Raw genomic sequence first — 23,621 nt, 5'->3', positions numbered from 1 at the left:
TTAGCTAACCATCTGACCACTTCTAAAATGCCATCTAGTCAGACACAACAGAGCCCAGCTGTACTCTCTCATATGTAAATCTGGTGTGAGTGAATGCCAAAGCACCTCTCTGTTAGCAAACTCAGGGGGATAAATACAATAGAAACGACATAATCAGTCCATGGTTCAAAATGACAAGCAGTTTATTGAAGATACCATAGAAGTACAGTCTATCACTGGATGCAGTGATGGGGCCAAACGCATGAGAATTTTTATAAGATAATGAATTAATAGCTGGGTTACAAAATGGAAAATTAGAGCTAATTCAATCAGTAGACTTCTCTTTTGAACTGTTTGTTGAACTGTGAAATAACTGACCTTCTTTAGTAAAGGGAATTTGGTTGCAGACATCCAAAATGATGTTATCAACACACCACTGTCATCATTTTGAGCATCCACTTCATGCTCAAGTCTACTACTCTATGCATTTTGAACTCAGGATGGAGAGAGATAAAAAGTATAATTGTTTCCCTTTGAAACATCCTGAGTTAGATTAGGATTAAGCAATAGATTCTCTGATTATTCAGAAGCTCAGATCACAAATTGGGATGTTGACCTGAGCCTCTCTTATTGGACCCATTGTAGAGTTAATTAAATCACATCACATTTTAAAACTTAGCAAGAAGCGGCGGTGGCACTTCCTACAGTGTGTCAGCCTTAGCCACACGCAGCTTTGCCTGGGAACTGTGCCCATGTGCAGCCACAGCTGCAGGTTCCCGAGAGGAGACTATGGACCAGGCAGCATTACTCCTCTTATCATCCCAAACATCTTGGAGGTGGATAAAATCATTTCCTCTTTTTACAAAGGAGGAAACGGAGAGGCTGAGAGAAGTGAAGGAGGTACTGCTAGCCGGCAGAGAGCAAGACTCAGTTTCCTCAATGAGCATGAACGAGAGAGGAGAAGCCGCGTGAGCAGTTGCAAAGGATTGCCAAGGACACATGGGAGGGAACAGTGCTCCAAAGTACACATTCTAGCTCAGTCACCAGGCTAATCACTTACTCTCCCTGCAGAGGGAGGCTCACCCTTTTTGCCTAACTACTTCATAGGATCTTTGGGAGGTCCAAATAAGATCCCATATATGAAAAGCCTTGAAACAGCAAAGCATTTGACAACACATTTTCAGTAAAAGGACAGAAGTCTAAATCATACTCCTTAAGAGCATAACACTTCAATCATCAGGGCTTCAATGGAAAGACTATACCTCCTCTGATCCCGGACTAAATCCTTTAAATAAATGGTACAGGATTTTCTTAAGCAATCTTTTACAGAGAAAGGGCTCAGGCATACATGCTGGTACCTGAACTGGTCTTTGCAGGAGGCTTTAGTGACTTAAATTTAATGCAGACACCCTGCCAGGGCTATTTATCTTGAATGAAGAAAGTAGGCATTTTCTTGTTGCTATCGATCCTGTTCCAAAGAAACGCCTTCTGTAAATTTACACTCTTAATCTTTGCAATACAAGAACGAGGAAAAAATAAACAACACTTCTAATGAAAGGGTCACATTATATAATGTAATTCACTTTTTATTATCATCATCTTTATAAACAGCCAAGTCCACAGTTCAGTCTCCAGACAATGAATGCAAAAGCAGATGATCAATGTATAGGAAGGACACCTGCATGTAATGTGATAACAGCGTAGCTTTGGAGCCACTGTTTTGCCAGTCTATTAAAAGGTAACCACAGAATCAAATCCTGAACAATTAAGACAATGCAGTCTTTGAACAATTAAAAACAATGAATTGTCATGTCAGTGTGGGAGATCTGAAGATCTGAGCAATCCAGCCTTTTAGGTAATGTGGAAATCCTATTTTCTCCTTTCATCTAAGGATCATTAAAGAGAAATCTCTCTCTCCTCTCTCTCTCTCTCTCTCTCTCTCTCTCTCTCTCTCTCTCTCTCTCTCTCTCTCTCTCTCATACACACACACACACACACACACACACACACACACACACACACAAGACTACCTGCCCAGGGCACATGTGACTCAGGGACACACTTCCCAGAGGATTGATGGAGGCACCATCATTCCAGCATGTGCTGGAGTACAGAGAGGTCCCCCTCCACAGCCTGGAGGCCCCTTTGCAAGCTCTGGAAGGTGGCCTGCTTCCCGTAGCGCTGCCTCCAGCGGATGAAGGCCTCCACCATCTGTGACTGCACATTGTGGGGGTGGTTGGCCTTACAGCGGTAGATATCTGTCTGGGACAGTCCCAGAGACAGCACCATGGGCTCCCACTCGGGGCCCAGCCTCTGGGCCAGCTGGTTAATCTGCCGGTCTGACGGGGAGCTGTTGAGGATGTGTGGAGGGATTCCAGTTACCTGGTTACCTGGGGAGGAGAAAGACACCAAGGTGAAGAGAGCAAGCAAAAACATCATGGGGTGGGGGTTGGGGAGAATGGAAAACATAGGGAGTATGACGTACACTTCCAAATATCAGGGACCGATTTTTCCTAGTCTTCTTGGGGGGTGCTCAGTACAAAGCCATAGATAGGGGCTGGAGAAATACCATTCAGCATCTATGAAAATTCAACGTTTATTACAGAAAATTTGAAAACAAGAAAATAAAAATAACTAGGAATCTCACCAGAGAAACCAATTGATTTGATCTGTTTCCTTTCAGTCCTCTATGTAAAACACACATTTAGGATTACAGTGCACATACTGCTTTGTAACAAGCTGTTTTCACTTCCATCTCTCTCACTGGAGAGGCTAAGAAGGGGGTTTTGGAGGAATGTGAGGGTGCTTACAGGGGCCCTAGATCCCTCTAGCACTGGCCAATGGGCACAGGGGTGACACTGTGGCCTGCGGGACTGGCTAGTGCTGGAGGGTAACCTGCTAAATAGAACAGCTACCCTCTCCTGACAAACGTGAACATCACCAGAGAAGGGAAGGGAAAAGTGTGTATGATGCACCCTGTGCAGAAAGAAACTGTATTGTGCAAAAGCCCTGAGGCAGGAGAACATGGTGCATTAAAAAAAGTGAAAGAAGTTCATTGTAACAAAGTTCAAATATTGAGGACTCCAAATATCCTCAATTATGGTACTGGTTACTCTTTAGGCCAGGACTAGAAGTGGGGTCTCCACATTCCTGGCTCAGACATCTGCACAATAGCAATTGCACTGCACTTTCTGTCACCAATATCACAGGTCAAGCCCACTTCACACTCACCAGCTCACTGTTTTGATTTATGAAGTCACCTAGAGGCCTGATGCACAGAATTCATGCAAGGGGCTTGGCCCTCACAGCTGCAGTGGCTTCCCTTGGCCCTTGTAGCCCCGGCTTTGTCTGGAAGCTTGTCTGGTCTAATTAGGATATTATGCTTTTATTATTATAGATAAGGAGACAAAAGGTATCTTATTAGAATAGACAATGTTTTGGCACGAGTTATAAAATTAATGTCAAGGGCTCTTTCTGGTGTTTATCAAAATTATAATTTAAAAAAAAATTACTAAGTAGCAATTAGAACAATGATATCACTGACCAGTATTTTATATTAATAGTATTAATTTCATGACTTTTATAAAAACAAAACAAAACACTAGAGGCCCAGTGCATGAAATTTATGCACGGGGGAGGGGGTGTCCCTCAGCTAAGCTTGCACCCTCTCCAATCTGGAACCCCTCGAGGGATGTCTGACTGCCCATTTAGTCAGACATCACTCTAACACACAAGATGGCTTCCCCTATGTGGTCAAAGATCCTACCCCCATGTGGACACAAGAAGCCACCACAAGATGACCAGCAGAGGAAGGCAGTTGGGAGGGACCAGGTCTGCAAGGGAGGGCAGTCGGGGGCAATCAATCCTGCAGGGGAGGGCAGTTAGGAGTGACATCCTAACTGCCCTCCCCTGCAGGACATCTCTCTCACAATCCAGGACTTCTGGCTCCCAACTGCTCATCTGCCTGCCTTCCTGGTTGCCCCTAACCACTTTTGCCTGCCAGCCTGATCTCCCCCTAACCAACTGCTCCCTAACCAATTGATGCCCAACTGCTCTCCTGATGACAGCCTGTTTGCCCCCAACTTCCCTCCTCTGCTGGCCTGGTCCCTCCTAACTGCTCTCCCCTGCAGGATTGATTGCCCCCAACTGCCCTCCCTTGCAGACCTGGTCCCTCCCAACTGCCCTCCTCTGCTGCCCATCTTGTGGTGGCTTCTTGTGTCCACATGGGGGTAGGATCTTTGACCACATAGGGGCAGCCATCTTGTGTGTTAGAGTGATGCTCAATCTGCACATTACTCTTTATTAGATAGGATAAAAACCTGATGCATGGTTGGGGGGGCAGCTGGTTTGCTTTGAAGGGTGGGGATTCCCTTGGGGCATGGGGCAGCCTGAGCGAGGGGCCTGTGGTGGTTTGCAGGCCGACCATTTCCCTGTCGACCCAAGCAGAGGCCCTGGTATCTGGGATTTTATTTATCTTCTACATTTGAAACTTTGTAGCCTGGAGCAGAACCAAGCCTTCAGCTGGCTGCATGGCAGCAGCCATTTCTGTTGGAATTTATTTATCTTCTATAATTGAAACTTTGTAGCCTTAAGCGGAGACCTGGGCTGACCAGGATGCATAGAAAGCTTGGCTTCCTCCATCGCTGGGGAAACCCAAGCTTCCCTCCTGCTTCTCCATGGCTGCAGCAATCTTGGTTGGATTAATTTGCATAATCACTCCTGATTGGCTGATGGGCATGGCTTGTGGGTGTAGTGAAGTGATGGTTAACTTGCATATAACTTTTATTAGATAGGATATGGGCTCATTAAAAGACTCAAGCAACTCTAATAAGTAAAATAAGAAAACAAATCATTCAATATCCCACCACTGTATTCACAGTTGTTGAACATAATTTTGTACATATACTGTTAGAAGAATAATCTAACAGCCATTGTTCTAAGAATTATTTAAATTTTTTAATATAACAGAAGAAGAAAAAAAAGAAACTAAATGGCTTTCTGACCTGCAGTTAAAATACTTAAAACACATGCAAACCACACATACACACACACACACAAATCAATGCTGAGAAAAAAAGTTATGAAAATTTAAGAGATATATTGCATATTTTAACATTAATGCTCTACAATAAATACTTTATATTTCCTCTCCCTTTCTTCACACCTCTTGATTTTTGTTGGTTACATAATTTTATTTTGCCAGGTGCATAACATTTACATTATAATGGTTTGGATCGTTACCCATGGTTTTTTGTTATTTTTATAACCATGGAATTCTTATTCCTGAGTTTGTTCTTTTGATTTGAATCTTTGGGTCAAATTCATCATAGGGTGATTTTTCTGAGGAAATGCTTATGGTTATTATCTTCCTTTAGTTCTTTCAAATCAAGACAACCTGCTTATTCCTTCACTGCCAAATAGTAACTTATATTTATTTAAAATGTTCATATTATGTTATTTTAATATTATTCTTTCAAATTATTAATACAATTTTATATAATTTTAATAATTTTATTCTTCTTATAAGTTTGTAGACTGTGCTCATATTTCATGGTAGAGATCATTGGTGTGGAGAATTCTGAAACCAATTTGATATTCCCATTTTATATAACTTGCATTTTCTGTCTGGTGTTTATAATATGGAAGCTTTAGATTAGAGCATAACTTGGTCATTTTCTTTCTGCTTTGCCGGGCATGTGACATGACCTTGTGACCAAAGATTTAGTTCTTCCTTCCTTTCAGAAATATCTTCTTGTTATATATTTTTTTTGTTAATCCTCACCCGAAAATATTTTTTTTGATTGATTTTTAGTGACGGTGGGAGGGAGGAAGGGAGGGGAGAGAGAAAGAGAGAAACATTGATGTGAGAGTGACACATTGATTGGTTGCCTCTCACATGCACCCTGACCAAGGCTGGGGATGGAACGTGCAACAGAGGTATGTGCCCTTGACTGGGAATTGAACATGTGACCCTTCAGTGCACAGGCTGATGCTCTAACCACTGAATAACACTAGCCAGGGCATTCTTATCATATCTTTACATTATTTTTCTGCTTCATATATTGTATGGCTTTGCCTATCCTCCATGACTATCATTTTCCCTCTTACTGCTTTCACTCCCTGTGATAAGCTCCTGCCTATCCCCAGGCCACTCATTTGATTCCACACTCTGTGTGTGTGTTTGTTTTATGGCTCAAATCTTGTATTGTGTTTTGTCCTCAATTTCTCTTCTGGCTCTTCAATCAATCTTTTACAAATCCTATTTCACCTCACACCCATTGGATGGCTACTATCAAAAAGAAGATGGCAGAGTTGATAAATGCTGGACTGGCTTCCTACCACAACCACATCAAAATTACAACTAAATTAAAGAACAATCATTCTTGAAAACAAGCCAAAGACTAGTTGAACAGAAATCTAATAACTAAGGATAAAAAGAAGCCATGTTGAGGCTAGTAGGAGGGGTGGAAATACAAAATGAGCCAGTCCCACAACCATGCAGTGGCGGTTAAGAAGCAGGAGGGATAACTTGGCTGTGAAGATCTCCCCATAAATAATGAGGGATCCCAATCCCACACAAGGTTCCTCACCCTAAGATTCTAGTGCTGGGAAGAGAAACCCTCATAACTTTTGGCTGTGAAAACCAGTGAGGATTGCAGCTGAGTGAGACAGAGAGCTGCTGGAGTCCAGGCATTCCTCTTAAAGGGCCCATTCATGGACTTACTATCTCTGAGCTCCAGCATTGGAATGGTAGCTCAAAAGTCATCAGGAACATAGAAAAGAAGCTGACATATCTGGCTTTGGAAGAAACAAAATTGTCCAGCTTCAGAGTGAGGGCTGCAGGGGCAGCTTTCTCCCAAACAGAAGTGCTGGCAGAGGACATTGTTCCTGTGTTGAGTCCTCCCACAACACAGTCTGTGGTACAGGTGGGAAACAGGTCTGAATCTCTACCAACATAGCTAACACTATTTTCCCTGCTCTGATGATTTCCTGAGACCCTGTCCCACCCAACTCTTGGGCCTGTCCAATCTGCTTTAAGTAGCTTTTCCATACAAATGGCCAGTCTCAGCTTAAGCTATGAACTTATCTAAAATTTTTCAAAGGCTCACAAATCCCAAATAAGCAGTGTCTGTCCTCAGTGTGGCCAAGTTAGATAGCCCCAGGCTGGGCACAGGCAGTGGCTGAGGTGACTTGCACCAGAGCCCCTCCTAAAAGACCCAGAATCAACATACCCAGTGGCTGGCTTCAGACCACCCCAGAATACTACCCAGTTAGCTCTATAAATGACAAACCCAATGAGTGGACTCAACAGGTACCAGAGTCCTCCTAAAATGAATCAAGCTCCATGTGGTTAGCACCGCACAACAGCTCATCCGATTTAGTCACAGCCATCCCTCACAGCAAGTCAGCCTAAGGATCAAGTACTTCCACTGATGTACCAACATGTCAAGGCTTAACTATAACAGGAGGCCACACACAACTCACACAAGGATGCCCTTGAAGCTCCTGGCTCAGGTGCCCAAGGAGACTGTGCTACTGGGCTCCAAAGGACATCTACTACATAAGCTCAATCTAACAAGAGCAGAACCACCTAATACATAAAAAAAAAAAGCACAAAGAATCAGCCAAAATAAGGAGACAAAGAAACATGTCCCAAATAACAGAAAAGGACAAAACTGCAGAAAAAGAACTAAAGAAAATGGATACAAGCAATTGACCAGATTCAGAGTTCAAAACAGTGGTTAAAAGGGTATTAAAAAACATAGGGGATGCCGAAGCTGGTTTGGCTCAGCAGTAGAGCATTGGTCTGCGGACTGAAAGATCCCAGGTTCGATTCCGGTCAAGGGCATGTACATTGGTTGCGGGCACATCCCCGGTAGGGGGTGTGCAAGAGGCAGCTGGCCAATGTTTCTCTCTCATAACGTTTCTAGCTCTCTCTCTCCCTTCCTCTCTGTTAAAAATCAATAAAATATATTTTAAAAAAAAAAACAAAGGGGAAGAGAAGATGTTCTCAGTGAGAACTTTAACAAAGATATATAAAACATAAAGATGCTTTTATGTTTTATATAAAATAGCCAATCAGAAATTAAGAATACAATAACTGAAATAAGGAACACTATACAAGAGATCAATAGTAGAGTAGATGAAGCAGAGGACTGAATCAGCAATTTGGAAGACAAGGTAACAGAAAACACCCGTACAGGACAGCAAAAAGAAAAAACATTTTTTAAAACAAGGATGGTTTAAGGGATCACTGGGACATTAAGTGTACCAACATTTGCTTCATAGAGATACCACAAGAAGAAGAGAAAGAAAACAAGAGATTGAAAACCTATATATAAAAAAAATGACACTCCAAAACCAGTTTGGCTCAGTGGATAGAGCATCGGCCTGCAGATTGAAAGGTCCCAGGTTCAATTCCGGTCAAAGGCATGTATCTTGGTTGCAGGCGCATCCCCAGTGGGAGGTGTGCAGGAGGCAGCTGATCGATGATTCTCTCTCATCTATGTTTCTAACTCTCTATCCCTCTCTCTTTCTCTCTGTAAAAAATCAATAAAATATGTATTTTTAAAAATGACACTATAGGGAAACAATTTTGTAAAGTATGTAATTGTCTAAGGACTATGCTGTACAACTGAAACAAACATAAAGTAAACTTTAATTAAAAATAAAATTTAAGCCCTGGCCAGTGTGACTCATTTGTTTGGGCATCATTCTTTGTACCAAAAGGTTTCCAGTTTGATTTCCAGTCAAGGGCACATGCCTGGGTTGCAGGCTCAATCCCTGGTAGGGGGAATGCAGGAGGCAGCTGACTGATGTTGTATATTCACATTGATGTTTCTCTCCCTCTCCCTTTCTCTCCCTTTCTCTCTCTTTCTAAAATTCACTAAATAAATAAATAAATAAACAAACAAAATAATATTTTATAAAAGAAATGATGACAGAAAACTTCCCTATACTGGCAAAGAAAATACATATACAAGCCCAGGAAACACAGAGAGTACCAAACAAGATGGACCCAATGAAGCCCATACCAAGACACACCATAATTAAAATGACAAGAGTTAAGGGCCAAGAGAGAATTTTAAAAGCAGGAAAGAGAGAGAGAGAGAGAGAGAGAGAGAGAGAGAGAGAGAGAGAGAGAGGGAGAGAGAGAGAGAGAGGGAGAGGGAGAGGGAGAGGGAGAGGGAGAGGGAGAGGGAGAGGGAGAGGGAGAGGGAGGGAGGGAAGGAAGGAAGGAAGGAAGGAAGGAAGGAAGGAAGGAAGGAAGGAAGGAAGGAAGGAAGAGAAAGGAAGGAAGGAAAAGAAAAAAGAAAGAAAAGAAAAAGAAAGAAAAGAAAACAGTTAGTTATCTACAAAGGAACTTCCATAGACTTTCCACTGATTTCTCAATAGAAACTTACCTGGTCAGAAGGGATTGGCATATTTAAGTGATAAAAGTCAAGGACCCACAACCAAGATAACTCTACCCAGCAAAGTAAACATTTAGAATTGAAGGACTGATAAAGAGATTCCCAGTTAAGGAAAAGCTAAACAAGTTCATCACCACCAAACCAGTATTACAGAAATGTTAAAGGAACTTTCTAAAGAAGAAGAGACATATCAAAGATATGAATAATAAAATGGCAATAACTACATATCTATCAACAATCACTTTACATATAAATGGATTAAATGCTTCAATCAAAAGACATACAGTGGCTGAATGGATAAGAAAACAAGACCCTGAAAAATGGTGGCAGAGTAAGTGGATGATACACAGACATGCTCCCAGGAACAAGCTGGAATTGCAACTGAAATATGGAAAGGCTTCTGAATAATCATTGGAAAACTCACAGAAGAGAACCCTGATATCCAAGGACTGAAAGTAGAGACCACATAGAGATTGCGAGGAGGGGTGGAGGCACGAAAGGGCTTTCCAGGTGCCCACAGACAGCAACTGAAGTCCTGGAGAGATATCTCAGCTGGGGGAGGTGGGGCGGGTGCAACTGAGAACTCTGGGATCTAATCCCTAAGCTGAGCTCCTTAGCAGATACTACCAAACTGAGGAGGGTAACCACATAACATCTAGCTGTGAAAAGCAGTGGGGTGCTATCTGCCAGGAGTGCCAGCTGAAAGTTTGGGTACCCTTTTGAAAGCCAACACACACAAATTCCCTGTGGTGCCACTCTCCTTGTGCTTTGGCAGAGGGAGGGTGAAGTAGACTGGAGCTATGAGAGCAGAAGCCAGGGCTGGGGACTCAGGGGATAGAGCTCAGAAGGCAAACACTCCAAGTTTCCTGGGCTGAATCATTCCCTCAAGCAGTGGAGGATATCTTTCCCACATAGACATTTGCCTTACCTGGGGGAAGACAGTCAACAAACCCTTTGGAAAACACCTTGCCCAAAGGCCACTTAAGAGATAAAGAATAACATCACACAAATAAAGAACACACTGGAAGGAATACACAGCATATTAGGGGAAGCTGAGGATTGAATCAGTGAATTAGAAAACAGAATTGAAAATATTACTCAATTAGAGAACCAAAAAGGAAAAACAATTACAAAATAGGAGGACAGCTTAGGGAGCTGTGGGACAATGTGAAACATAACAATATTAGGATAGCAGGTTTTCCAGAAGAGGCAGAAAGGGAGAAAGGAATAGTGTAGGTGTTTAAAGAAATAATGGTAGAAAACTTCCCTAACCTGGTATAGGAAAACTCACACATATTCAGGAGGCACAGAGAACTCTAAACAAGAAGAACCCAAACAGACACATCATAATTAAAATGTGAAAAATTAAAGACAAAGAGAGAATCTTAAAGTCAGAAAGAGAAAAGAAAACTGTTACCTACAAAGGAGTTCCCATAAGGCTGACTTCTGATTTCTCATCAGAAACTCTACAGGTCAGAAGGGAATAGCATGAAGTAGTCAAGATAATGGAAAGAAGGGATCTTAAACTAAGATTACTATATCCAGCAAGGCATTCATTCAAATCTAGAGGCTGGGACATCTTGCCCACATAGACATTTTCAAAATTCATGCACGAGGCACAAAATTCATGCACACATTACAAGAAATGCTAAAGAGATTGCTGTAAAAGATTGCTGCGAAGAAGAAACATAGAGAGAAACCTAGCCATACAGAATTAAAATGACTATAAATAAGTACCTCCCAGTAATAACCAGAAATGTAAATATCGATAGATTAAATGCTCCAATCAAAAGATGTAGGGTAGCAAAAACATAACCAAACTATATGCTATCTACAAGAGATCCACCTCAAAAAAACAAAAGACACACACAGGATGAAAGTGAAGGCATGGCAAAAAAAATGTTCCATGCAAATGTAAAAGAAAAGAAAAAAGCTGGAGTAGCAATACTCATATCTGACAAAATGACTTTAAAATGAAGACCATCACAAGTGACAACAAAGGTCACTACATACTAAAGGGATCAATCCAACAAGAGGATATAACCATGGTAAACATTTATGCACCCAATATATAATAGATGCACCTAAATATATATATATATATATATAAACTTCTAGAGGACTTTAATCAAGAGATTGACAAAATACAGTCATATTAAGGAACTTTAACACCCCTCTGACTTCCCTGGACCATTCTTCCAGACAAAAACTTAATAAGGAAACAGAGACTCTAAAGGACACCCTAAATCAGATGGATTTAATATGAATAAAATATAAATAATAAAATGGCAATACCTACATATTTATCAAGAACCACTTTACATATAAATGGACTAAATGCTTCAATAAAAAAATATACAATGGCTGAATGGATAAGCAGAGGTTCTCAACCTGTGGGTTGCAACCTACAAGTTGAGAACCGCTAGCAGGTCGCCTAAGACCTTCAGAAAACACAGCTATTTACATTATGATTCATAACAGTAGCAAAATAACAGTTATGAAGTAGCAACGAAAATAATTTTATGGTTGGGGGTCACCACAACATGAGGAACTGTATTAAAGGGTCTTGGCATTAGAAAGGTTGAGAACAACTGGCCTAGAGAAAGGTGAAGTCTATGATCCAGGCTGGAGGGAGAAACGTACACAGGGGGATATAGAGTTTCAAAGGAAGTCTGCAACCCACAAAATCTGTAGCCATTGGGGTCAGCATAGCCCGCGAATGTGGAAGGGGGTCCACAGGGCTGCTGGCAGAAGAGAACTCTAGAAATAAACCCATACCTGAGCTGGGCACAGAAAGGCAGCCTGACGTTCTACCAGTATACTGACTGTGTAGTGCCAAGGGAAAAAGACGTGTGCAGAAATGCACACAATGCTGGGGAAGAAAGTTGTGAGTCCGCAGTTACTCTGGCTTTTTTTTTTCTTCTTTTTTTCCCCCCTCTTTAAATCCTTGCTTTTGATTCCTAAGCCCAGTACCTAAGATCACCCAACTGGGGACACTCACAGAGACTGCAGGGGAATGTTTTTGTGGAACCTGGGGATCAGAGCAGGAAGAAACGATCATAAAACCAGCTCTGGGGCAGTCCATTCCCCCAACCCAGTATTAAGTGCAGCAGAGAAAACAAAAACTAAATACTGGTTAGAGAGGACTTATATCCCCAGATGCCACCCAGGGGTTGAATCACAAATTGACTCTTGTGTAAATACAACTAAAGGCAGGATGAGAAACAAAGAAATACCGCCTGCTTTAAAACAGGACTGTGGCTTACGACACAGAGGGGCAGTGGGATGCAGGGAACTTCAATACTGTCCTGACTACCTGACTGGAAACAGGCATGCCAAACAGAACAGTAGAGGAAGTGAGTGACCTTCACTACTGTACATTTTTATTTTTTATCTTTTACTTGAGAAACTAATTTTTTATTTTTTCCTCACTTGATTTTAATTATTATATTTTTAATTAGTATTATTACTACTATTATTTTATCATTTTTAAGTGTCATTTTATTTTTTATTTTATTTATTTTATTTTGTTTCATTTTATTTTATTTTGGGATTAGTGTCCTACATTCTATTTTCATTTTTCCTTTAGCATCATTTTACTCTAGCTCAATTTTACCTTTATACCAACACTCCCTTCTGCACTCTTCCCCTGTTGTTGTCCTGTTTCTCTTATTCTAACCTTGCTTTAGATTTTCCCTATTCTTTTTACCCTCCATTAAAAATTCATTCTATTCATATATCTAATTACCACTTCCCTGCTCCAAGTCCATACACATTTCTCTCTTCTCTTTCTTCACTATCCAATTCTTTTGCTCTCTTCCCTTTTTTACTTTTTGTTTTATTTTGTTTTGTTTTGTCCTTTCTCTCTGTCCTATTGTTGTTGTTTGTTTGATTGTTGATTAGTTTGGCTTTTTTGTTTGTTTGTGTGATTGTTTCTCTCTCTCCCTCTCTCTCTTGTTGATTTATTTATTTTTTTTGCTTCTGTTTTTCCTTTCCTTGTTTGTTATTAGTAATGGTTTTTAGATTGCATTCATCTCTGGTTGTTTGTTGTTTGCAGTTTTTTGGATTAGTTTTTGTTCTATTGGAGTTTTCTCCCCATTTAAATAGTTTTGCCCCCCCCCCCTTTTTTTTTTTTTATTCTCTTTCTTTTCTCTCTTACTTTTTTTCCTTTTCTCAATATCATTTTTGCACTCTCTCTTTTTTTTTAATTCCCTAATTCTCTTTTCTCTGGTGGTCACCTTTATTTGGGGTTATTAGTATCGTAAATACATCTGTGTTCAGTGACTTGTGTGTTGTGCCTTATTGTGTTGTATTTTGTGCTTTTAAGTCAACATAGGAGAGAAAAAGCTACATATCCAGACACCGGGAGAGAAGCAATCAAGGGGAGACAAAGAAACAGCCTGCATACAAAAGAAAAGGAGGCATCACCAGAAAATGAAATAAGCAAAATGGAGGCAAGCATTATATCAGAGAAAAATTTCAGAGAAATGGTCATAAGGTCGCTGAAAAGATTGCAATACAAATTCAACAGTATGTCTAAGAACAAAGAGGAAATGAAGAAGAACCAAGAAGAAATGAAAAATGACATCGCTCCAATAAAGAACTCAATAGAAAGCATCAACAGTAGACTAGGAGAAGTGGAGGACCACATAAATTAGATAGAAGACAAGATTGGATAAAATACCCAAGCAAAGCAGCATATAGAAAAAACAAAAACAAAAACAAAAAACCAACAAAAAACTTAAAAAACAGGAGAAGAGCCTAAAGGAACTTTGAGACAACACAAAACAAAACATCTCATAATAGGGGTGCCAGAAGGAGAGGAAATTGAGCAAAAAGAATAGAAAACCTACTTGAAGAAATAATGACTGAAAAGTTCCCTGATATAGGGAAGAAAAAAACTTACACAAGTCCAAGAAGCTCACAGTCCTAAACAAAATGAATCCCAAAAGACTGATCCAAGGCACATTATAATTAAAGTGGCAAACACCAATGACAAAGTAAGAATCTTAAAAGCAGCCAGAGAGAGACAGACAGTTACCTACAAAGGATCCCCCATAAGACTAGTGAATTATTTCTCAACAGAAACACATCATGCCAGAAGGAAAGGGGATAAAATATATAAAGACATGCAAAGAAAGGGTCTGAACTCAAGAATATTGCATCCAGCAAGGCTATCAATTAAAATTAAGGATGAAATCAGGAGCTTCACAGACCAAAAAGGACTAAAGGAGTTTATTTCCACCAAACCAGCAATGTAAGAAATGCTAACAGATCTGCTGTAAAAAAAAAGAAGAAATAAGAAGCGAAGAAGGAACACAGGCATAAAATATAAAAATGGCGAAAAACAAGTACCTACCAATAATAACTTTATCAGCTTAACAATAACCCACAACCTTCGGACCAACTAAATGTAAGTAGATTAAATGCCCCAATCAAAAAACATAGGGTAACTGAGTGGATATTGAGCTCTTCTATAGCATGAAATACTAGTGAGGTTGAGTTTTCCTGAATTGGGTTTCCTTTCAGACCAGATTGGTTATATTAATTTTTTGAACATGTATTCCTTTTTTTTTTTTTTTTCATTCCTCTGCTGCAGTAATTCCATAGTTGTCATGACACTTACCTTCATCTTGTACATACTTAATGTGAGTATCTCCATCCAAAACCTGTTTGCTCTCTTATAATAAGTTGATATATCTTGACACTCTGCTCACTCTATAGGGGACCAGTTGTCTTTCTCCCCTGAGCTATAATTTGATTATGGCTGGCACTTTCTGCACAGTGTTTTGCAGAGGAGCGCTAGGATCACTACCTTTGGTGAGGAGCCTGCCTTTGTTGGGGCATCTTCATTCTGCCCTCTCTTTTGCAAGCCAGCACTCACTCCTATGGTCTCTCTCTGTAACTCAGCATGAAGACTGAGATTGCCTGATCTGGGTTGCCTTCCTGCCTCTGCTGAGGGTGATTCCTGACTTTACGGAGGCTGTCTATTCACTTCTTCAGCCAGATTCTTTCCAAACTGATCTGTATTCATAGGAATCCTTGCTTTCCTTTCCCAGTAATGCCTGGGAAGGGGTCAGGGTGGGGTGTTTTCTTCATTGCCATCCACTTCTCAAAGTATATGGACTATCACAACCCATGGGATTTTTTTGGTTGGTTGGTTGCTGTTGCAAATATTTTTGTTTGAACTGCTTTTTGGTTCAGCTTGTTGGGTGTCAGGGAGGGAGCATCTGTGATCCTGTTACACTGTCATCATTCTGACTTCTGGCCAATTATTAATGCAATATATACTTTGAGCAATTAATTGGAAGTGACCATAATCAGACCTCCACACTTTCAGGGCCACATATTCCTTGTGAATACTTCCCCAAGACTGGGAAATGGCTACTTGTCTGTGGACATAGACTGGAGCAAAAATAACTGGCACATAAACACACAGCCAAGAGCAAATCGGGTCTTCCAAAGAGAGCTTATGCACATAAAGTAACAGCTGTTGGTGCCGTCTGACCTCTATCTGGAAAAGTATCCTCATGAGGCCCTTTTAGCTTGTGAATTCTGCTGAATACACGGTTCTGTGAAAATGAAAGTTCTAACTCCCATGGATATACTACATAAAATCAGGTCAAGCTGTAAGTTAGTCCGCTATGACCATCTGACCACTGTTTCTCAAAGCTCCATGTGCATTCCCCTAGTGGTGTGTGAGACGATGTCAGGTGGATAAAATATATAAGGGGATAAAATATATAAAGAGGGGTTTGTCTTTTAGTCCTAAAAGTGGCTATACTAGTGGGAACATGCTGTATTTCAACAGTCATGTATCTATTTTTGACACAATTAGAAAAGTATAAATAACATTTCAAATTCATGATTTCAAGGATTAAGGTAAGTAAAAAGTAAATAAAGCAGATATAGAATGACAAAAAAGTAAACAAAGGAAAAGTAAATTTAAAAATAAAAAGTAAAACTGGGGGGGGGGAGGTTAAATTAGTGGTACAAGTGGTACAAATATATAGCAAAAACTGTACGAGTCAAAACGATGTGTTGGAATCCCAGTGTTTCTCAACAATTTCACCACAGGCATTCGAGCAGGACACTTCCTAGTTGGGTTTTTAACATCACTGACCTGCACCTACTAAGTGCTAGTAACATCCTAGCCCAGCCTGAGCACACTGTCCACATACCTAGGGTGAGGCAGTACTACCCCTAGTTAAGAGCCATGCGAGACTGTGACATAAGAATGTTCAACGAGTTTTTTAAATTCTAAAAAAGGAGTTAAACCCTTTCATACTGATAAAATGTCCTTCCTTATACAGATCCTAAATGTTTCATACAACCCTTTAATCATATTCTCAGTTAAAACTCACCTATTTCAAAAAGGATTAACATTCTCTGATAAACCCATCAACCACAATGAAGCCAGGGATCCATTTGAAGAAATCAACATTCCCACTCCCTCATTCCCTATCCCTTCACCTCTACTCTGCCTTCTCTCCTCACTCCCCACCCCCATTTTGTGGTCACTACATAAATGAAAGCATCATAGTGTTCCCCTCTCCTTCTCCAACTATCTCTTCCTCTCTCACTCATACCTATTAACTACTGTTCTGGCCTCAAACTTAAAAGTCTCCTTTCCAATTCCTACTGCATTTAGAGTCAGGCCTAAAATATTCACACAACTTTTCTGTTTCTTAAATGACACTGCTTTCTCCCAAACTCTTTATGGGCAGAGACTTCTACGTTTATGTTCTCCTTTTTCAACCTTTAGCTCCATGCTGAGCACAGAATAGAACACAATGAATACCTTTTCAGTAACTGATTATAGCTTTAAAACAAAAAGTTCCTCTGAGTTGAGTTTTTGAATCTCTATGCAGAAAGCTCTCCATGGTCCATCTGGGTGTAGGTTTTCTGAGTGAAGGAGAGTCCACAGGCCCAGCATCCTGTATACCTCTCTCTTTTACCCTGTAACCTATGATATGTGGCTAACTTAATGGTGACCTGAGAAGAGGAACTATAAAGGGTTCAAGAGAACAGTTAAAAGACTGGATACCAAGAAGTAAAAGAGGGACATTAGAGATGAAAACAGCTGCTAGGAAAGTCAGTAAAATCTGAGGTCAGAGATTTAGAAAAACTGAAAGGTTTTAAACTATAACACACTTTTATATTAGTTCTTTTGTGCCATAACTGGAGATGTTATAAGCATATATGAATTCTTTGTAAGAGTGGCTCAGTTGGACATGGGTAGCACTTTAAAAAACTGTATATATTCTTTTTGGAGAGCTGGTAATTATACCAGCTTCCCCAACTCAATGTTGCAGTGAGCCACTGTCACTGATGAAAGTGTCATATGCTTCAGGTTTGCTAGGCCAAACAAACAAATATCAGTTGAGCTAAGAAATCTTTCCCTTCTAGCATAGCCACTTTTAGGACTAAAAGACAAACCCCTCTTAAGAACATTTAAGGATTCTGCTCAGGTCAAGTCTACTAATGTTCCATTGACCAAAGCAAGACATGTGGCCAAATACAAGACTCATAAGATAAAGAATTAAATCTTCTCTCAGGATGAGAAGTGTGAACATTTGCTAATGTTCAATAATCTATAAGCACTCACAAGTATACTAACAAATTTTTGAAATCTAGATGAAATTATATATTACTAGGAATATATGTCAAAATTAGTGCAGGAAAAAATAGAAAATTAAATAAACCAAAGTATTAAATACATTGAAATGGCAATCAAAACCCTCCCTTGCTAAAGAGCTGTAGGCCCCGATGGTTTATAGATGAGCTCTACCAAATATTCATAAGACATTAAATTTCCAATTTCATATAAGTTTTTCCAAAAAAAAAATCTATATAGTCTATTTTATTATGCTTCTGTATTTTTTTATTCCAAACAGGATAAGGAGAATAAAAAAAAAGAAAAATCACTGGCTCATTTAGGTTATGATTTCCAGTGCAAAAATCCTAAATATGAACTAATTGAGTAAACAACCCTTTAAAAATAATAGATATGAACTAGTAGAATTTAATCCCAAGATTACAATAATTTCAAAATCATCAATTATCAATTAATTTAAGATATCAATAGCCTAAAGAAGTAAAAGAGGGACATTAGAGATGAAAACAGCTGCTAGGAAAGTCAGTTAAATCTGAGGTCAGAGATTTAGAAAAACCAAAAGGTTTTAAACTATTGTATAACACACTTTTATATTAGTACTTTTGTGCCATAACTGGAGATGTTATAAGCATATAACATTATGATAAAGTCATTATCTTAACAGATGCAAAAGAGCATTTGATAAAATCTGACATTTATGATTTTTAAAAAGACTCTTTAATAATTAGGAATATAACGAACTTTTTTTAATTGGAAAAGATGGTAAAAGCCTTCAATAAGTATTTGATTTAATGGAGAACTTGAAAATATATTCTCTTTAAGAATGGAGCCTGGCTGGTATAGCTCAGTGGTTGAGCATTAACCTATGAATCATGTTATGGTTCAATTCCCAGTCAGGGTATATGCCTGAGTTGTGGTCTCAATTCCCAGTAGGCAGGAGGCAGCTGATCAGTGATTCTCTCTCATCATTGATGTTTCTATCTCTCTCTCCCTCTCCCCTCTTCTATGAAATCAATAAAAATATATTTTTTATAAAAGAAAAGAATGAAAACAAGACAAGGATAGCCAAAATCACCATTACTGATGAATACAATAGTGGAAGGAGGTCCTGACAATGTTATAAAGAAAACAGCAGAATCCAAGTTGACAGCAAAATAGGTGGATTCCCATCACCAAACTGGAATTACAACCAAAATATAAAGCAATCAACCTAAGTAAGTAAATAAAGACTAGCTGAAAAATTTACAGAAGAAGCCAATCAAGTCTGGTAGGAGGAACAGAGACTAAAAAAGAGCTGGTCCCAAATCCATATGTTGTAGTTAAAAATTGGGAGGAATATCTTGGCTGCAGAGGTCCCCACTGAGGAGCAGAAGTCCCAGCCCCACTCTGGCTCTCCAGCACAGGGTTCAGCGCCAGGAAGAGAAATCCTCATAATTTTTAACTGTGAAACCAGGGGAGATTATGACTGAGGAATGAGTGCTGCTGAAGTCCCAGGTGTTCCTCTTAAAGGGCCCATGAACAATATAATTCACTGACAGTCTCTGGGGCAGCCTTAATAATGAAAGGCTGAGGAACCGAATTGTCTGGCTTCAAGGAAAAGACAGGAGGGGTAGCATTCTCCCAGACAGAAGTGTTTGCAGAAGCCATTGTTCCTTTGCTGAGACCTACTCCTCTAGGCACAGGTGACATGACATCCGAGTCTCCAACAAGCAGGCTAACAACGATAGCCCTATCCTGTTGATTCCTTGAGACCTCACCCCACCCAACTTGCAAGCCCACCTGAGCCCCTTCCAGTGGCTTTTCTATACAAACAACCAGTTTCCCAGTGCTGTGAACTTTCCTAAAATCCCTCAAAGGTTCACAAACCCTAAACAAGCATCAACCAGCCTCATACATTGGCCATACTTCTTATTAAGCAGCCCCACGCCCAGACTAATAGCAGATGGCCTCAGCTCAGCTTAGCTTCTTCCAGGAACCTCCAATCTCAGCACAAATGGCAACCATCTGTAGATAACTTTGCAGCTCATACCAAGCAACACTAGGTAGGATACAGTCAGAGGCTGACCTTGGCTTGCACCTCCCAAGAGGCCCCTGCACCAACACATCTGGTGGCCAGATTCAGACCACAGTAGAGAATAACCAACCATCTTCACAAATGACACACTCATTGGGCAGGCTGAGCAGACACTAGATCCCTGTTAGAGCAAATCTTAGTCTATACAGTCAGCCCCTGAACAATAGGTTCTCCACTACAGTTATGGCCAGTCCTCACAACCAATAAGCTCAAGTTCAATTCCTCTCATTGATATGCCAACAGCAACCAAGACTCAACTACAATAGAAGGGCACACTTAACCCACATAAGAGATACACCTAGCTCAGATGATTAGGAAGTCTGCACCACTGGTCCCCATAAGACACCTACTATTAATACATATGGCCACTCTACAAAGACTAGGATAGAAGTTCTATCTAATACATAGAAACAAACACAGGGAGGGAGCCACAATGAAGAGACAAAGAAACATCCCAAATAAAATGACAGAACCAAACTCCAGAAAAATAACTAAATGTAATGGAGACAAGAGATCTACCACATGCAAAGTTTAAAATACTGGTTATAAGCAAACTCCGTTAAAACTTCAACAAGAGTTTAAGTGAATAACTGATTTGAAAAACAAGGTAACAGAAAACACCTGATCAGAACAGCAAAGAGAAAAAAGAATCTTAAAATATGAAGATAGTTTAAGGGATTGCTGGGACAACATCAAGCATACCAAAATTCACTTCACGTGGGTACTAGAAGGAGAGGAGAGAAAGCTAAGAATTTGAAAATCTATTTGAAGAAATTATGATAGAAAATTTCCCTTACCTAGCAAAAGAATTAGACACACAATCCCAGAAAGTACAGAATCTCCCAAACAAGATGAACCCAAAGTGGCACACACCAAGACACAAAATGCCAGGAGTTAAATACAAAGAGAGAATCTTAAAAGCAGCACAAGAAAAGCAATTACCGTGTTTCCCCGAAAATAAGACATCCTCTGAAAATAAGACCTACTTACAGGTTTCCTTCTGAGTGAAATATAAGGCATGCCCCTGAAAATAAGGCCCCCCCTAGGCTAAACATGAGAGATTTGGTCCACTGATTCTGAAAGAAATGGAGTCACAAGAAATTCACCAGGAAATTCAGGAATTGAGTTGTTATGATGATGTTCCAGAAGATGATGACATGATTGTCATTGAACAAATGAGTAAATTCTTGATACTATAGGATTCACAGTTTATCTGGTTTGTGTTGACAACTACCTTACCGTATACAGGTAATAAATTTCCTTTATTTTCATTTAACAATAAATGTGTACCGTATTCTTCTCCATGGAAAAATAAGACATCCCCTGAAAATAAGACCTAGCGCATCTTTGGGAGCAAAAATTAATATGACATTGTCTTATTTTCGGGGAAACAGGGTAGTTACTTACAATGAAGCTCCCCTAAGACTGACAGTTGATTTTGCAACAGAAACTTACCAGGCCAGAAGGGATTGGCATGAAATATTCAAAGTGATACAAATCAAGGACCACAGTCAAGATAATTCTATTCAACAAAACTATCATTTAGAATAAAAAAAAAAACAGATAAGGAGATTCCCAGAATAAAAAAGCTAATCAAGTTCATCACCACAAAACCAGTTTATATGAAATGTTAAAGGAACTTTTTTAAGAAGAGAAAGACAGATTAAAAATATGAACAATAGAATGGCAATCCTATCTAATAAAAGAGTAATATGCAAATTAACCATCACTCTGCTACACACAAACCATGCCCACCAGCCACACCCACTGGCCTGTCAGAATTGATTATGCAAATTAACCCCAACCAAGATGGCTGCAGCCACAGAGAGCAGGAGGGAGGCTTGGGTTTCCCCAGTTACAGAGGAAGCCAAGCTTTCCACACACCCTGACTGGCCCAGGCCTTCACTTAAGGCAAGAAAGTTTCAATTATAGAGAATAAATAAATTCCAATAAAAATGGCTGCTCTCACAGAGCAAGCAGGAGGCTTGGCTCTGCTCCAGGCTACAAAATTTTAAGTGTAGAAGATAAATAAAATCCCAGATACCAGGGCCTCAGCCTGAGTCATGGGGTAGAGGGGTGTGGAGGGGGGGTGTGGCCAGCCTGCAAACCACCACAGGCCCCTCACTCAGGCAGCCCTATGCCCCAAGGGAACCCCCTATCCTGATCTGGGACACCCTACAGGGCAAATCAGCTGGCCCCACCCATGCACCAGGCCTCTATCCTATCTAATAAAAGAGTAATATGCAGATTGAACATCACTCCATATTCATGTGGCCCTCATGTGGTCAAAGATCCTGCTCCCATGTGGACACAAGATGGCCACTACAAGATGGCCAGCAGGGGAGGGCAGTTGGGAGAAACCAGGCCTGCAAGGGAGGGCAGTTGGGAGCGGTCAAGCCTGCAGGGGAGGGCAGGTAGGGGTGACCAGGTCGGCAGAGGAGGGAAGATGGGAGCAACAAGACCTGCAGGGAAGGGGGAACAAGGCTTGCAGGGGACGGCAATTAGGGGCAAACAGGCTGTCTGGGAAGCAGTTAGGCATCTATCAGGCTGGCAGGGGAGCAATTAGGGGGTGATCAGGCTGCCAGGCAGAAGCGGTTAGGAGCAATCAGGAAGGCAGGCATGAGCAGTTGGGAGCCAGCAGTCCTGGATTGTGAGAGGGTTGTCCAACTGCCTGATTAGGCCCGATCCCAGGATTGGCTAAACAAGCAGTCAGACATACCTCAAGGGGTCCTAGATTGGAGAGGGTGCAGGGTGGGTTGTGGGATAGCCCTCCCCCTCCCCCTGTGCATGAATTTCATGCACCAGGCCTCTAGTAAATACGCATCTATCAACATTATTCTAAATGTAAATGGGTAAAATGTTTCAATCAAAAGACATACAGTGGCTGAATGGATAAGAAAATTAGACCCTCACCTATGCTGCCTACCAGAGACCCACTTCAGATTGAAAGATACACAGAGACTGAAAGTAAAGAAGTGAAAAAAAAATTTCATAAAAATAGAAGTAGTTCACAAAAATATGGGGTAGCAATACTTAGACAAAATAGACATTAAAACAAAGGTTATAGCAAGATACAAAGCATGACCCAGCAATTCCACTTGGGGATATTTATCCAAAGAAACTCAAAAGGCTAATTCAAAAATACATATGCATCCCTGTTGTTCACTGTAGCATTATTTACAATAGCCAAAATATGGAAGCAACCTAAGTATCTATTAATAGATAGTGGATAAAGAAAATGTGGTACATATACACATAGAAATATAACTCAGCCATATAAAAAGAATGAAATTTTGTCATCTGTAACAACATGGATGGACCACCGGGTATTACACTAAGTGAAATAAGACAGAAAGAGGCAAATGCCATATGATTTCACTTACATATGAAATCTAAAAAACAAAATAAATGAATAAACAAAGCAGAAACAAAGTTACAGAGAACATTTTGATGGTTGCCAGAGGAAGGAGGTTTGATGGGATTAAGGAGAAAGGATTAAGAAGTACAAATTTGTAGTTACAAACCCTAAATAGGGTAA

At 40.3% G+C, this 23,621-nt stretch overlaps 1 protein-coding gene across 3 annotated transcripts in view; it reads right to left on the bottom strand.

The window, feature by feature from the left end:
• Positions 1-1,933: 1,933 nt before the first annotated feature.
• Positions 1,934-23,621, bottom strand: part of CRADD (CASP2 and RIPK1 domain containing adaptor with death domain) — a 174,421-nt gene continuing 152,733 nt past the window's right edge. The window contains exon 3 of one of the 3 annotated variants that reach the window (XM_045588338.1): positions 1,934-2,369. In XM_045588338.1, the coding sequence (XP_045444294.1) occupies positions 2,068-2,369 (302 nt within the window). In that variant the 3' untranslated portion in view covers positions 1,934-2,067. The remainder of the gene's footprint in view (positions 2,370-23,621) is intronic. The other 2 variants (XM_036456882.2, XM_045588339.1) reach the window with 2 other exon arrangements.

The sequence above is a fragment of the Pipistrellus kuhlii genome, unplaced genomic scaffold (genome assembly GCF_014108245.1).
Source record: "Pipistrellus kuhlii isolate mPipKuh1 unplaced genomic scaffold, mPipKuh1.p scaffold_m20_p_3, whole genome shotgun sequence".
Lineage (NCBI taxonomy): Eukaryota > Metazoa > Chordata > Mammalia > Chiroptera > Vespertilionidae > Pipistrellus > Pipistrellus kuhlii.
Note: the sequence above shows the minus strand (reverse complement) of the source record. Positions and strands in the feature narration are given on the sequence as shown.